This window comes from Alligator mississippiensis, chromosome 1 (assembly GCF_030867095.1).
Source record: "Alligator mississippiensis isolate rAllMis1 chromosome 1, rAllMis1, whole genome shotgun sequence".
Classification (NCBI taxonomy): domain Eukaryota; kingdom Metazoa; phylum Chordata; order Crocodylia; family Alligatoridae; genus Alligator; species Alligator mississippiensis.
In genome coordinates this window covers 69,583,916-69,601,615 of record NC_081824.1, presented here as the reverse complement: position 1 = coordinate 69,601,615, position 17,700 = coordinate 69,583,916, and the positions used below count along the sequence as shown (strand labels likewise).

Sequence of the window (17,700 nt, the reverse complement as noted above, 5' to 3'; positions counted from 1 at the left end):
TTTTCTAATGATATTTTTATGGTGAAATACATAACTTTCACATTTTCACATTCAGAATATTAACAGGCAGAGCCTTAGGGAATTGTTATACATAGATGGCTATTTATTTTCATACTTACAATATGCTACTACCTGTGAAAATCAGGTATTAATATAATATTAATACTGTTAACAAACCTCACAACTTTAATTATGTAGTAATTTGTGTGCATTTTAAAGGTCTGTTTTGGTATATTCTTTTAGTACGATTTCAGAAAAGATCTATAGAAAACACAGTTGGTATCTTGTATTTATGACACACATTTTAGAGAGTAGATTACTTCCTTTAGTGTAAGAGTGGGTTTAATTAAAAAAAAAAATCAGAACTGGCTTCAACCAAATAGAAAACATCATAGAAAATATGAAATGCATCTATTTTCGGGGGTGGATCCAGAGGGGGTGCAGTGGCATGGCTGAAGCCCACTTTTGGACTGGACCACATCACAGGAGCCTCCAGGGACCTTTGAAAGTCCCTACAGCAAGTGAGAATCTTCTTTCTCTTCCCTCTCCTACTCAGAGGCATTCCCCCTTCCTGCCTCTTCCCCCTACTCTCCCCCCACCTTTCCTGGCTATCCCTAGGGGTAGGGAAGCATCAGAGTTCTTCATGCCCACTGCCCGGGGGCTGGGCTCAGCTGGAGGTGCAGAAAACAGCAGCAAGGATTGTAAGGGGTTCCCCTTCCCTGTGCCTACTCCAGAACTGGGCAGGGTGGGGCAGGAGATGGGGACTACTCTCCAGCTGCCCTGTTGCTGCTATCCTCTCCCCAACTGAGTACTGCCCTGGCTTGGCCCAGTTGGCTGTGAAGCTTCCTCCCCGCCACTGCCCCAAAGTGTAGAAAGCAGCAGTGGAAAGAAGGGGAACATGGTGAGGGGAGGTTAGAGGAGAGGAAGAGGAGGGGAGAGCATGTGCCTTTGAGCAGGAAGACAGGAGGTTGGATTTCCATCTGCTTTAGGAAATTTAAGAAGTCCCCAGGGGCTCCAGTGGCATGGTCCATCCAAACAAAGTAGCCTGGGAGCAGGGGGCACAGGTACCCCTGTAGTGCCAGTTGCCACTCTGCACCCCTCCTTGAAAAACCTGGATTTGCCCCTGTGTAGTTTAATATATCCAAAAAAATAGCATTTATAAAATGACTTGGTTAATGGACTGTTATCTATATTGAGAATTAAAAAGAAGTTTACTTTTTCATACCTTTCAGCAGGTTCAACAAGATTCTGTAATGAAGATCTGTATTAAGAGTGCAATCTATTCATGAAATCAGACAACAGAACTTGAAAAGTGGATATACTACTATAACCCATCTAAAGTTGTCAACATCCTTATAAACAGTGATGAATTAACCCTCAGCTCTGCTATGAAGCAAATGCTATCCCATTTTACAGACGAAGAAAGCCATTACAGATTTGGTATCCAAATGCTGAACACCCAAAATAAGTGTACGGTGACAGCTGTTGCTCAGCATTGCTGAAAATAAGAATCACTGATATGCTGCATAAATATGAGTTTATTCCATCATCCTTTAGTCTGGAATACATTCTAGACTAATGGACAATGGAAGTCACATGAGGGACTTAAATAGCTAACTCTTACAATCATTAGAAAGTCCACCCAGTGCTAAGTTTTCACTGGGGTCATGTTTGCTTTCTTTTAGAACTTAACCCTATTCTCTCAATCATCCTGGAAAATCCTCTGAGTTGGTTACAAAAAAACCCCACTTTTTGCCTCTAATGCATCACATAGTTTAAACACAAATTTCAGTGTTTGACCTCAAGTACTCTAAATTTCCTAAATAAAAGAAGAAATTCCACTTATGAGACGTTTGCATTAATTAAAAATAAAACTCAAAGTTTTAGCCTGAGAGCTCAAAATGAAATTTACCCTGGGCTGAGGGCCAAGATACACTTAACTTTGGTGGATCAGAGCTGATGTAGGAGGAATCTACTCTTCCAGGCGAGGGACAGACATTACACATAAACTGGTTTAAGTGATCAGAATCTGGTTTAAACCTATAACACAACAGATATTCAGTGCACATAAACCAGTTTGAAAATGGTGGAAACTGGTTTGAGATAAACCTGGTTGAATGTAGTATCAGACTTCACTGATTTGGGTCAAACCAGTCTATGCAATGACTGTCCCAGACCCCTTGTTGGTTTAAGTTAAGCCAGACACCCCCAGCATCCCAGCATGCTCTCTAGAATGGGCAGGGCTCTCTGCTCCACAGCAGAGCTGCCCTGCCCCCTGCTCCCTTGCTGCAGCTACTTCAAAGACGTGTAGGCTACTCCCACCCACCTGCCCCCTCACCACTTCCTTCTAAACAGAAATTTCCCCCTCCCCTCTGCCTTGCTGAGAGGTATCTGTGTATTAGCTAGCAGAACACATGCTGGCTCCAGTCTGTGCTGTGACAAAGGCAGAATCAACAGGCAGTTGGTAATGTCCCTCTGTTGTTTTCTTAATGGGGTGATAAACACTGAGTTCGAGGTGATAAAGACTGTTATCAGTTCCCTACTGGGCTAATTAGCACATCCTGCCAGGGCTTGACCACACTCCCCCCTCAGCTCAGTACTGTGGAAGGAAAGGGAGGGCTGCTGTAGCACCCCCCGGCTTCTAGCCTGAGCTACTGCAGGCATGTGCCTGCATTTCTGGAATGAAAAGGGAATGTCTATCCACCTCCAGATTGCTTCAAGCTTTGCAGGTTAGACTAACCTGCAAAGATTGAATTAATTCAGGCTCAAGCTTTTTGAATGTCTGTCCCTAGCCCCAGACTTTGGAACCATAGGGCAGTTGTAGGAGGTTTCACAGCTCCTTAAGCACTCCTGAAATCAGGGACAAGATAAGAGAATTCTTACAAGAGCTACTTATTTTTTCTTTGGTTTCCTTAAGCTCTCCCCTAATCAGCAAAGATTTTATATTCAGTTTGAAAGCTCTCAAGGTATCTACAAAATCCAAACCCTTTCCATTCTTAGGTATGTCCAGTGCCCTCCAGGTTCAGTAGATTGATCTGACGTGGAAGCATTCTACAAAAGGGAAAGTGAGTATTGATAGATTTAATCACATTGGAAAAGCTTTTCTACACTTTTATGTTCTTATATCTTCCCCTAGTAGAAATGTCATCTATATGCCTTTTTCTTCTGCTACTGATGCCAGACTTCCCCCTCCTCCCTCCCCTTTTTAAAAAATTTACAATGGTGTGTTTAACAGTCCACCAAAAGAATATATCCTAGATTTAGAGAAAACAACTGAATTAAAACATAAAGGCAACCAAAATGAAGAGTTAGCAATGCACCCTCCCAGCTATCCAACCATACAGGACATGAACAAAATCTCCCTCTCCCCAAAAGATAAAGCTTTTAATCAGTTTGGAAGTCAGGGAAGAGGATTTTAGGATAGTCTTAATGGAGACCACCCAAATAATGACAAATAGTCAGTAATGACATTGCTCAGGGAACCAGTCAAATGTCAGCAACTGCACGACTGCTGTCAGTGCTGGTCTGACCCAAACAAATTAGTTTTGCTGCTCAAACATTATTTTATTTCAAACATATATTCACCAATTAAAGAATTCTTTGGATTTTTCCCAAAACAGAAAAAGGAAACAGGAGATGACTTGAGCACAATATGTTTTATTGAATAAAATCCCACATCTAATATTTACACAGTGAAGTCATTTGAAGATGTGTCCTAGCAAAGCACTGAAGTCAGTAAAGTTCATACTGCATCTGAATTATTTTTAAATACATCTGAGTCTATTTATTACAGCAATCACCTGTCCATCATTGATTTCATAATTTGAGCTTTTGAAGATTAGCCAAGGTGAGCGTTCAAGATGGTTGACTTTACAGAAAGCAATCTGCTATGGGACTTCCAGGACAAACAGAGCTGAGTAAATGCAAAAAGCTCTGAAGAAGACTTTTGAATGCTCTTGTTCATTCTTCTATCTGTGAAGAAGTAGAAAAATAATATATATGATAGACATTAAAAGCAATATTTATAACTTAAATACATACCTCCCAGCAATACAATCTTTTTTCTTTCATTTCACACATAATGCTTTCTACAGGATATAAAAGATTGTTTCCTTTACCACATATCATGTATAAATTTTGATTAAACCCATTTCTACCTCATTGGTGACGGGTGACTTCCTAAAACTAACACACTCAAGATGTTTTATTTTAATTTATTTCAGTCATTTGGTTCCATAGTAAATGCTTTCCTGGTACATTTAACTTTATTTTTCCTTTATCATAATCCTGGGTAAATTCAAGAAAATGTAATGGGTTTACTTTTATGTTATAAATGCAGTTTTATATGCAAGAATATTCATTAAAATACTAAAAGGGTGGAAGAGTCAATCCCTGAGAAATTAGATAATGACAGAATAAATATCAACCAGGCAATATTAACAATGGGTTTGTCAATCTGTAGTCTTGAACCTGGGGCTACAGCCTGCCTGGCACAGTTGTTCCTTCTGGTCTGCCACCTCCTCAATAGTACATTGGGGCAGACTCAGGTGGCCAGAACCCTCCATCTGGGTCTGACCACTTCCTGCTACCAGAGTGCTCAGCCAAGGCCAGTTGACCCTTCACCCTTTCCAATATAAACCTCCGACCTGAAAGAGGAACTGTCTAGGCAACAAGGCATAACCTTGAACCTAGACTGCTACTCCCTTTACTTACACCAACTGCTATTGGATATCTGTCAGATTATCTGGATACCTGACCTGGCTTGCTCACTGACCCCAAGTGTGGCCTGACTCTTTGATCCCCTGATCCAACTCGTTTGATCTCTTAGACACCTGACCTGGCCTCCTGACCCCATGCTCTGCCTACCCCTCTGGATCTCTGACTTCATTCCCCAGACAGATTTCCTGCCTGGTTACCCTACAGTTGGATTCTGCACGCTCCCTTCAGATATTGGCTGCCTCTTCCAAGTTTGGATGACACCCAGACCAGGCCACACATTCCCATATGTTTTATGATATAGTTTTGTACAACATTCCATAGATGCACTGTATTAAAATTAAGTTCTTTGGTCCCATTCAGGTGCCTGAAACCAAAGACACTATCCTTCCCTTCCTTTTAATCTTCTACCTTTTCACTCTCCATCCTCTGTTCTGATCAAAAAGACTTCTTGTAGAAAAAAAACCCCAGTATGGAATCATGTCACTGAGGACTATTATGACCAAATTCTATTCCACCTATTGGGCAGAGCTAAGGGGACTCTGGCACCTAAGAATGGACCTTTTTAACCCTATTCAATTCAATAACATGCCTTTATCTTTCTTTTCAGACTGAGTCAAGAAAAGCAGCAAGGAGGGGGAGGACTCCCTCACCTTTTGCATTAACTGTTTTTCAGGGACTTAAGCATATGGGCCCTTAAGTTCATTTACATGTCTAATGGGTGGATTAGTATCTGGCCTTAATGTAATATTTTGTATATAATTTCCTAGTCTTTTTTAAAGTAAATTCCATCATTTGGTTCATACTGACAATACCTAGATCAGCAACAAGGTTTGAGGCAAAGGCAATACAGCTTTTTATCAACTGTCCTAAAGGAACAGCAGCAGTAGGTTCCTATGTAAAAGCTTGTGCTCTCTCTATATAACTTATTTAGTTAGTCTATGCCAAGATGCAGATCTACACTGCCTTTCAACTGATTTCAGGTGAACAAGGCTAACTACCTCTCTATGTGGATCAGCCATTCGTAGTAGGTGCAACATGCACTTTGCCAATAACTTACATAACTTTTAGCTAACGAAAGGACAGGGGCTGAGAATGGAGATTCATGTGTTCTATTCCAGCCTCCAGAGAGAAGTGTATTTTAGTGGATTCCCTCCAGACCAAATTTCAAACTCCAATCTCATTGAGGTATGAGGTAATGTTAGAGTGGTTGCAGGAAAAAATATTGACAAATCTGCCAGTTTCTCCCTTACTTCTTCCTCAGAAACAGCAGTTTTGCTGAAACTTTAAACAAAAAAGTCTGCCTGAAGAGAAGGAAGCAGATTAAATTTGATCCTGAATGGCTTAAAATTGGGAAAAAATATAAATGTCAAGGGACTTAAAATGGAAAGTACTAAGTAGCATAAGATAAATAGATGTGGCTGATAAAGACACTTTAATTATTCCATGTACAGACAAACTGCAACAGACAAATATTAGCTCATACAGGTGAATCTCCATCAGGGATGCAAAAATTAGCAACAGGCTAAAATATATAGTCAGAGTTGCAGAACACAAAGTTTCATAGGGTCAGAGGGAAGTCATCTGGCCATTTGTCATTCTTATGCTACAACTGCTTCTGATTTTTTTTTTTTTTTTTTGAGTCACAGCAGGATATTTTATATAATGTGTTGGCTGTTTTATGAACAGTGAGGAACCATACCAGTTATACAGGAAATATATATTCATGTTATTCTCACCGCCTCTTTCCACTTTGATTGCTTTCCTAGTACAAAGAGTTATTTGAAGCACAGCTGCATACCAGGAAGCTAACATTATATAGAGCTAGCAATCTGAAAAGTATCTTGCATAATGTAAACTCCCCAGAAAGCCAGAAGCTGTTGGAAGTTCTAATTCAGTTATGTGAAGATGTTACTTTTACTATCTCCTACATGAGTCATACAATATTACAGAGTCAGCTTTGTCTATGAACAGGAAAATCATGAGCACCTTCAGCCGCAAGGAAGATAACTCTCTATGTGTGATATTATTGGGGAATACACAACCCAGTCAAAAAGATGTGCATTAAAACAAAGGCACGGCTTATAAAAATGTGTGATTCAATTTCCAGCACAGGGCTCCTGACAAGGCTTGAACACAATCCTGCAAGCAAATTCAGGTGTTTGTGCAAAGCTTCAGTGGGTGCTAGGTATACTTAGACAGAGCCAGAGGTAGCACTAGTTTTCTGGATATTGCCCCTTTGCTCAGGGTCATTCTGATCACTAGATTTGGAATCAGGAAGGAATTTTACCCCATCCTCAGATTGGCATGGATTGTGGGGGTTTTGCCTTCTTCTGTAATGGGGGGTCTGGCCCTCTGCTTGGGGATTCTTGAGCATGTATTAACAACCTTTTATAGAAGCAGGACATTGGCTACTATGGTTCATCCGCTTTACCTGTGGCAAGTTATGGTGTTGTGTGTTGTATCAAGGTCGATGGCAGCATTATGAAGAGTTTAGAGTATGGATTTTTATAGGATGGTCTGGATACGAATGATCCTGCCTCAGGCAAAGAGTTGTACTACATAACCTCTGGAGGTCCCTTCCAGCCCTTTCTCTACTAGGAAAATACACCACAGAGGGCTATATTACAGTTGAGTCTGTCACAGTTCATAGTCTGCTTAAAAGTAATGGATGCAACAAGTTTCAAGTAAAGTTCTTTATTAAAGGGAGAAAGCAAGAAAAGTGCTGGCTGTACAGGTAGATCTTGTTCTAACAGGGGTGGCATGGAACACAAGCAAAACAAGTGACTAACTTAAACCCTGGCAGCTACCCCCAGTCCTACAGCTCAGAGGCCAGCCTTAAGTTATTTTCTGGCACTGAGAATACCTTAATACCCTTGAGTCTACCCAACAGTATGAAAGAGGAGATAACTTGAGGCCAGGTTTTCCTCCTTTCCAGGCATATGGCTCTGCTCAAAGCCCCACAACTTGTAAGGCCATCTCTGGTATTTGAGATACTAGATCTCCATGCTTCCTACACATGAATGGATTTGGAACATAGCAACCTTTAAATTCTTGGCCAAAAAAGTACCTTAGTAATGAGTGATTCTGAATATAAAAGCCAGAAAATGCTAAAATGATCTTTTCTTTTTCATAGAAATATAGATACAAATACATTGTTGGCACATTTGAACTCTAGAGAGTAGACAGCTGAATGGGAATCTGTTGAAACTACTGCTTTTTGACAAATAGATTAGAGTAATTTCTAAAAATATTTACTTAAAAAGGAAACACTAGCCAAGTTGACTTAAAAGCACCAGTAACAGCAATACAATGCGAACTGCATAGACTGAAATTGTAAAATACACACTTTGTTTTTAAAGACACCAAAGCAATTATATAATGCAACACAAAAACCAATAATAAAATATTCCCAAATAATTCTTTGAGGTATGTGAGCAAGGGTATCTAACATGGCTATAGTATTTAGCACAGATTAACCAAATCTAGGTGTATATGACAATACTGAATGTCAGAGATAGTTGGCGCGCACACACACACTCCCCCCCCCATGCCTGCTCTGACATGTGCTAATTAGCACACATTGGAGCAGATTTGATTAATTGATTAATTGAGCCTGCTGCAGCTAAGTAGCATACTCCAGCAGCCTTGGTGCTAATCAGCATGTGCCAGCAGCTTCGCTGTCATGTGTATTTAGTGTCCCTGCATTTCAAAATGGTGGCGTGAGGGCTTTAATGAAAGCTTGTTCCATGAGCTTTAAAGTACACCTACTGTCATTTTGAAGTGTGGGATGCTGCATACACGAGATGCTGCAATCAGCCGCTTTGATTAAAGTGCTAAGAGCCGCTTTAATTAAAGCGCTACCCCTTCCCTCTCTCCATAGAGCACGTATAAAGATGCCAAGTGGTTTGAAACTGTACGCTGAGAATTTCCAGCAATTACTCCTGAAATCTTTTCCTATCTTATTCCTTCACATGTAGTCCAAACAAGCTGAAGTGACCCAGTACTCCAAAATTTCTTCTCACAAAATGTCCAACAGAAAGTCTAGGATTTTGGACCTCACAACCTGCAGGCTCCTGAGATCAGCCAGAAAGCAGAGCCAGCCTGTGCCTCCTGGCTCTCCCTTGCTCAATGGCTTTCTCCTCAGCCTAGAAAGCCAAGCTCCATAGGGGACTGCCATCAACTGCCCCTTTTACACTCTGTTGGTGGCAAAGTGCAGGTCCCTCCCTGAAAATTGAAGGCAGACCTATGCAAAAGCTAACTCAGATTCTGTCTGCATGGCTTTTGCAAAAGGCTCCAGACTGGTTTCCAGTGTGGAACAGCAGCATGTGTAAATGTTCATCTCTGTCTCATAGCCAACCTCCTTGCTGCATTCAGACAGCCTGAGAGAAAGCTTGCTTGAAGCCAGGTGGATTTATCAAATTACAGTGGTGCCAAATAAAGCAAAGAGCTCATTTGACAGATTTAGTTCAATCCAGGTAAGAACAAGGGACTGTTTCATATCAATTGTGGTTGGCATGAAAAAGGTAGTGTTTCCCCCTCAAATACGACACAGCTCAGGTAACATGGTATTTCCTCATGTTTAAGTATTGAGACATACTGGGAGTGTCAATATGTGCATTTACACTGGCTTAAATTTATTGCGTAGTAAATTATTGCGCAGTAAGTTGGAACAGGCCAGCATCTACACATGCAGGTGTTAAAGCACATTAATGATGTGTGTGGACTGACTTGGGACTAACTTTCAACCCAATCATTTGTAGAGATGATTCTTTTCAGGACTCTGACTTTTCCTTCTGAATTTTAATTTCTCCTCTTCTTTCCTAGAGACCCTTGCTCCACAAAATACTACAGTTCCATTTAAACACTCTATATTTACTAAACCCCCCTGCAACTCAGTGGTATCTGAAATAATACCCGTGAATATTTACTGTGCAGAAAGGGCATGCATCTACACATGAATGCCTGTACTGTGCAGTAAATATGGCAACTTAAGCAGACTTGAGCGTAAGTTTGATACCTGCATCATTGATACCTAACTTTAGTCCCAAGTCAGCCCACAGACATAGTGTTAGTGCATAGCAAGGAATAATCAACATGTGCATTATTGCACAATAACTAACTGGGCATAAATTTGATACCTGCATGATGCAGGTAGCAAACTCATACTCAAGTCAGTATAAGTCACTATATTTACTGCAGTATGTTCTGGAGAAAGGGTCTCTAGGAAAGAAGGGGAGAAATTAAAATTCAGAAGGAAAAGTCAGAGTCCTGAAAAGAACCATCTCTATAAATGACCGGGTTGAACAAAGAGACATTGGTCACATAAGGCATAATACACATTCAAAAGAAAACTGCAAATGAGACTATGACACCTTTGAAGAATGGGCATAAGCAGCTGTTGCAAGCATCAAGGCCTTTGCTATTGGAACAGTACAATACAAATGCATGCTACTTAAAAAATTGTGCGCTTATAAGAATTTGCAAACAGCAGAAATCTCAGCAGGTTGTTGGGCCGAAGTACTTGGAAAAGATTATAAAGCAAATGTAATATCTGCTTATTATTTTTGAAAGTAAATGTTAAATGACAAGCTTATCAATGTCTTTGAACTGTGCAATAAGACTGAAGTCTCATATCTTCAATATACTGTTGTATATTTAGTGTCATATCCTGCAAACAGCCAAGTTCCTTCTACTCTACTTATAGTTTAAATGAGTTGAGACTGACCAGCACTTCTCAAGATTTGAATCCCAGGTGAACAAAGGGAAGTTAACGTTAAAATATGGTGCATCTTCATGAGTAAAGTATTTGTAAATGATTCAGTAGAGGCAGAGAGGCTCTTTATCACAGCAACTGTTCTCAAATAATCCCACTGTTCAGCATACAAGACATTTAATTTTCTGACTGCTTGAGCAAGCTACCCAACCACGTACTTTAAGAATTGACTTCAGTGGTGCTACTTAAAATTAAGCAGGAGCACAAGTGCCTCTCTGACACAGGAATTCAAGCAGCAACAGCCAATTCCAGCTTTTAAAAATGAGTAGCCCTTTGCCTTCAAATCTTGTGCCTATGCTGGCTAGAAGCCTACTGATTAAGCTTACAAACCTAGGCTTTCTCCAAACTATCTGCATATCTTCTTACTCCTCACCTATTTTATCAATAGTTAATCATTTGTCGAAGGGCATCATAGCATTTCCATTTGTCTGGGATGTAGAAAGGTTCAAAGATGTGTGGAAACGGAGTGTCGTAGCCACATACTCTTGAAATAGGAGCCTCGAGATTCAAGAAGCATTCCTCCTGTTAACAGACACACAGAACAAAGTTAGTAAGACCTCCTTTCTTTCAGAAGCCATGATTCACAAGTTGAGGTCTGGTGAGCTTTATAGACAGCCAGCCCTATAAGCTCCAGGCTTCTATTTATGCTACAGCACAGACGCAGCTCAGACAAGAGCAGTAAAAGCATTCCGTTCCTCCTCAGAGGTCCATATTAAAACAACAAATTGTATTAATATTACAGTATTCTTATTTTCTACACGTATGATATGTTAAATTGCATTCAAGTTATATTTAGTACATCTGCTATGCATCCAAACAAACGTTGCCAAAAAGCAGGCACATTGTAGGAACAAAGAAGTAACAGTTAGTATTTCCTGGATTACCTTTAAACAAATAAATGAATCATATAATCTAAAAGTGAATATTATTTACTGTGAATGTTTTTCAGAAAATAATTTCAGCCAAGTGTATTAGGGACTACTAAGCCAACCATGGCTTGTGGAACCAACAGATTTGCATGTCCTCAACATTGTTTGAAAGTCAAGTCCACAGACTGCAAAATAAAAATCATTTTTTTCTCATGAGAGGTCTACAGTTGGCAAGAACTGTGGGAGTCTTATAATCCAGGCCACCAGAAACCCAGTGTCAGAAGCATGCCATGCTAATCTGAGGGTGGACATGGAATGTTTAAAATTTTAGCATTTTTAACAGCCAGCTGAACAAAGATGTTGGAAACTTCCCACCTGCTCAACCGTCAGGGTAAGCACAGAAACTGTGATAGTCTGGAATAGGTGATATGACTAGTAAATGGATCAGATATTAGAGCTAATTATCACCTCTCAATTCTTTTTTCTTCATTGCCAGCATTTCTTTTGCAGTCATTCACTCCCTCTCCTGGCCAGGCAGGGAAAAGGGAAGAACAGACCCACAGACCAACCTTGTTTCCATGCAGAGGGAAGCACTGTAAAGGTCTCTCTCTCTTTGGCTAGGGACAGACATTTAAAAAGCCTGAGCCTGAATTGATTCAATCTCTGCAGGTTAGTCTAACCTGGTTAGGTTAAATCAGTTTGTAATTGCACAGACATCCCAGACATGCAGGCACATGCCTGCAGTGGCTCAGGCAAGAAGCCGGGGGGTGCTACAGCAGCCCTCCCTTCCCTTTTATAGCACTGAGCTGAGGGGAGGCGTGGCCAGGCCCCAGCAGGATGCTGTTTAGCCCAGCAGAGACTTGATGACAGTCTTTATCACCCCATATGCAGTGTTTATTACACCATTAAGAAAACAACAGAGATACATTACCAGCTACCTGTTGATTCTGCCTTTGTCACACCGCAGACTGGAGCCAGCATGTGTTCTGCTATCAGATACCTCTCAGCAAGGCAGAGGAGAGGGGGGAATTCCTGCTTAGCAGGGAGTGGTGAAGGGGCAGAAGGGGGGAGCAGCTTGCAAGCCTCTACCAGAGCTGCAGCCAGGAAGCAGGGAGGCAGGGCCAGCTCTGCTATGGAGCAGAGACCCCTACCCATTCTAGAGAGCATGCTGGGATGCTGGGAGTGTCTGGTTTAATTTAAACCAGCAAGGGGTCTGGGACAGACACTGCATGAATCGGTTTGACCCAAATGAGTTAAATCTGATACTACATTCAACCAGGTTTATCTCAAACCAGTTTCTGCCATTTTCAAACTAATTTATGTGCACTGAACATCTGTTCTGTTACAGGTTTAAACCAGTTTCTGAACTCTTAAACCGGTTTATGTGTAATGTCTGTCCCTAGGCTTCTTGTCTTTCTCCCTTAGACCATGCTGATTAAGATGTCCTGGTCAAACTTCCCTTACCCTAAGCCTAGAAAAGGGGAAGAGGTATCAATCCCTAGAGCTCTCTTCTGCTAGACTCATATAAATAATTACTGCCAAACAGTTATTTCTCAGACTGCTTGATAGCTTTGAACACAAAGATGCCATGTAACCTATTGTATGGCAGTCGGCCTTCCTGAGTTAAAATAGTACCACCCACACTGGAATATGAAGGTACAGGTAGGGGTCACTTCCAACACAAGTGAATTACAAGTGTCTTCAGTTATTACTGATGTGGAGTTGTACAATGGCAGTTTAAAGTAGTCAGATTTAAAAACTGCAGGAAGTATATGTCACCCAGCCAAGTTTCTTTGCATTTTCCTAGTGGACAGTTCAACCTAGGAACTGTCCACGTGTGGCACTAATTTTTTCTGCTTTGGGGTCTGCTTTCAAGCTTTCTTGATCATTCTTATATGAGGACAGAGTTTTAAGAAAGCAGTAGAAAAGTCATATGAAACCTATGAGTTTCACATGGTAAATAACATACAATTTTGATATTACTAACTCCAGATTGGAATGTATCCCCTTGTTCCAGAAAATTTCACTGGTTTCCATACTGGTGTTTGTCTTAGCTGCCAGTTACAGTCATGCACATATGAATATCATATCCTGCTTCGTGATCCGTCTAAGTAACCTCACCCCTTGCTGCTTCAATTTCTTTTTATTATAATGTGTGTTTAAGTTTTTTAAGGTTTTAGATTTCCACCCCCACTGCAAAGCAATGAAATATCAGGGAAAATATAAAATGGAAATTAGTGGAGAATGAAATCATTTATCTATCCATAGAGCTGATATAGAAATCTTCCCACTCCACTCCATCACTCTGACTGGTGACCTGATCAGATATCTTTATGGGAAGAGGAGAGCATACTCCTTGACCCTACACTGTGACCATCAAGACGACTGATGCTTTGGGACACACTAGGTGCATCTACATGTGCAAATAGCATGTAGCAATAAACTCTGGCACAGTTTCTGTCGGAGTTTATTTCTCCTGGGTGCAGTGTTTACATGTACATCCTGGACCACAGCATGTTGAGCCAGGAGTGGAACAGCCCCAGCTGACAGGGGTGCTGGGGAGTCAGCCTGCTAGCCCAGGGCTGCTCCACACCCAGCTCAATGTGCTATGGAGGGGCTGGCTGGGGCACAAGGGTGCTACAGGGTGGGGCTAGCCAGCAGGCAGCCCCTGCACTGTAGCACCCCCATGCCCCAGCTAGCCCCAGTCAACACCTACACATACATTGCAGCACACAACTCCTCCACTGTAAGACAGTACTTGTCCCAGACAGTGCTATCCTATAGCAGAGTTAATTAATTTACCCCACCCTATGTAAGTATGCATATGTAAGTGGTTATGCTTTACTGTGGATCTGACTAATTAGCTATGTAGTAAAGCACATGTGTAGATACACCCAGTAATACCTATTTAAAAATAGTCTCCATATGGGGGACATGTGGAGTTGCAGTATACTGACAAGAAGTGCTAGGTGCTAAGGACACATAGACCTACCATAGAAATCATAAACAAGTAAGGCTGGAAGGGACCTCCAAAAGTTATCTAGTGAGTTCAACCCCCTGCCTGAGGCAGGATCATCCGTATCCAAAACATCTTATACAAATCCATAATCTAAATTCATAAAACTGCTGTCAACTTTGACACGACATGTGACATAACACCCTAACCTGTCATAGATAAAGCAGAGGAACCATAGCAGCCAATGTCTTACTTCCATAAAAGGTTGTTAATATACACTCAAGAGACCCCAGGAAGAGGGCCATGCCCCCATTACAGAAGGCAGCAAAAACCCCACAGTCCATACAAATCTGAGCATGGGGTAAAATTATTTCCTGATCCCAAACCTAGTGATTAGTCTGATCCTGAGCAGAGGGGCAAGACCCAGCTGAAAGGAAGCTACAGCTTTAACTCCCAGCAGAACCATTGGCAAATCCAAGTCAAAATCCCCAGCCCTTCCTGTCGCTAACACCCAATGCCTCTGAGAATGGATTAAAAACACCCTGACACGTAGCAGAAAGTGGGGGAGTTATGCACTGTTTTCCAGGAAGGCATATATAGCATAAAGTGAAGGAAACCTGTACAAAATGTCAAAACATTATGATGTGGTGTGGTTTTTCTGAGGGCTTTGCAACACAAGAATTGCTCTATCACTTATCTGTAATCAAAACATCAGTGAAAGCTAAGAGCTGGTATTTTCCCAGATGTGTCTCGAGTCTAAGGTGCCTTGCATCTAAAAAGAGTTAGGAACCACTACACTATACCAATATCAAGGAATAATGCATTTTAATCACATACTACACTGAAAAGGATCCACATACATTGTCTTCAGTCTGATTTAACTCCCCCTCCTGGGTTCTTTCATTTAACAGTAGCAGAAGCAAAGAGTTATGAAAATCCTTGGTTGTAGTTACCCAGCTGCTCAAAAGAAATCCCCCTAAAAACAATGTCATTCCAGATTGACATAAAACCATCCCCCCACCCCCCCACCAACCTCTGGAAAACCCCAGAAAAGGGGGAGAGGGAAGGGGAGGGGAGAGGGAACTTGTTTTGGGCCAAACAAAACATTCCCTTTGATCTGAGATTATTAATAGCATTGATTCTATTTCTCTGTATAAAAAATTGCAGGTATTGCCTATATATATTGCATTATAGTGTGTTTACCTTTTCATAACATTTGGAATTCTATTTAGATAGAAAGATCAATTGAATAAATTAATCATGCTGCTTCTCAGTATTTAAAAATACTGAGTTTGAATGCAGTGTTTTATGCTGACTATTCTCACATGCTTTAATAAAGAAATGCAATTACAGTGATTAGACATATGTGTCAAACTATACATGTACTGCATCAAAAGTAAATTATTTATTTTATAGAAAAAATGAAAATCTATTACAAGCACTCATATTGAAGAGAATTCCAGTCCACCTGCAAAATAACAGCAATATATACCGAACTTCTTTGCTTGTTTCAAATTCATTCAAATTATACAATCCTTTACAGCCCTTTTTAGGCATTCTGCACTGTTTAACCTCCCCATTTAAAACTTCAACTTGAAGAAACACAATTTCAAAAAGCTGCATAATGAATATTAAATAATACAGTTAAGTGATAATATTAATAGAACAAATCTGTGGTCCAGTAATGGTCTCTCCTTCCTGAGGTAAATGGAGTGGTAAAGCAAAGACATTTACTTATAAAGTGGTTGCAGTTTCACATTCAACAAATGCTATCACTATTATACTTAATTTAAAATAAAAACAAACCTTAAGTCTTCCAAAACCACCACTTGGATTTTCTTCTCATAGGGAGAAAATCCAAAATGGTTGTTACAATCACTCCTTACACTGTGGTTTTGAAACTTTGCAAGTTCCATACCACATTTTAATAGCCTTTCAGTTTGAGTATGCTACTTAGGAAGTTTTGCAGCTTTCAGAAGCACAAGTTGGATTCTCCCAGTGATGGAATTAAAATGAGATTCTATGGGGCATGGTGGAAGCTGTTAACTGATGCAGTCCAAGAATGACAAAGCAGGCAAAGCAATGGAACTACTACAAGGTTTAGGTCTGGGAGAAGGTGAGGTAGGTGGTACCTTAAGGTGCCTGTACACAACTGCGGAGGCTGCTCTGATGTGCTGTAATTACAGCATATTGGAGCAGACCCGATTAATTGAGCCTTCTGGAACATGATAATTACCACGCTCTAGCAGCTTCCTGCTTCTCATGTATCAGCATCCCTGAACTTCAAATGGTTTGTTGAACAAGTTTTAGTTCAAGTATCCCCATTGCCATTTTGAAACACAGGGACACCAATACACGAAACGCTACAGTGCTTTAATTAGAGCAGCTCTTAGAGCACCAACCCTCCTCCCACCACCACTGGAGCACATGTAAAAGTGCCCTTAAAGACTAACTGGTTCAGAGAGGCAAGAACTTTCATAGATGTTACTTTATCAGATATTACGTATAGTTTTGGGGTTGTATTTTATTTAATATTGAAAATAAGTGTTTCTGTACATCTGCAAAAAAGGAATTTTACTGTATGAATAAACTTTTATAAATGGAAAGCAAGGTCCCTGTCCTCTAATAAAATCCACATGGAGAGCTCTGCCCCCATTGCATTCAATGCAATTCCTTGCACAAATTCACTGGAATGGATTTCACTGCAGGATCAGTTCTATATTTGAATGCCACTTTTTATTTATTTCATGATGAATTAATAATCTTTTAGTAAACTGACTGGGTGATAAAAATAAATAAATAAATGAAGCCAAGGCAACAAGTTAAGCATATTTCTTACCAAAGGAACTGACACAAACTTATTTAAAAATATAAATGACCATATTTAGCATATTTTATTTAAAGCAATGTCATGGGGAAATCTTATACTGCTATACAGATTATCAACAGTCTTATGGAACTTATGTTCATAGGAATCTGAGAATGGCATTATACTGCAGAGAAAGAAATATAAAATCAGTATCAAAATAATTAAAAGTCCTCATTTTAGAATTAGGAATTATTTCTAATTTTTAGGAAGAAAAAAAAATGTAATAGTATCCTCTTTGAAGGCGGCACCTTCTGTAACCTTTCCACAGGCTACAAAATTTCAAACTAATTGCCTGATGTGCTATTGATTTTCTGACTGTGACAAGAAAACAAGATGACATGTTGATTACATAAAAAGAACACACTGGTAAATTCATATCATTAGCAAGTTTTTTGTGGTAGTAAAAATATCTCTCTTGATATTGCCTAACAGCATACTTTACACCTTCAACCCCTAAGCCCCTTACACTTCTTGAAAAAAAAAATCTTCCATATGATAGACCAGTAAAATTGCA

At 40.3% G+C, this 17,700-nt stretch overlaps 1 protein-coding gene across 7 annotated transcripts in view; it reads right to left on the bottom strand.

Annotated features, from left to right (window-relative positions):
* Positions 1 to 3,637: 3,637 nt before the first annotated feature.
* The window catches only part of BCKDHB (branched chain keto acid dehydrogenase E1 subunit beta), a 295,919-nt gene continuing 281,856 nt past the window's right edge, over positions 3,638 to 17,700 (bottom strand). For 6 of the 7 annotated variants that reach the window (XM_019496836.2, XM_059731479.1, XM_059731487.1 and 3 more), the window contains 2 exons: positions 10,866 to 11,014; positions 3,638 to 3,972 (listed from right to left, as the gene is read on the bottom strand). In XM_019496836.2, the coding sequence (XP_019352381.1) occupies positions 10,874 to 11,014 (141 nt within the window). In that variant the 3' untranslated portion in view covers positions 3,638 to 3,972; positions 10,866 to 10,873. Of the gene's footprint in view, positions 3,973 to 10,822; positions 11,015 to 17,700 lie in introns of all 7 variants that reach the window. The other variant, XR_002093308.2, reaches the window with a different exon arrangement.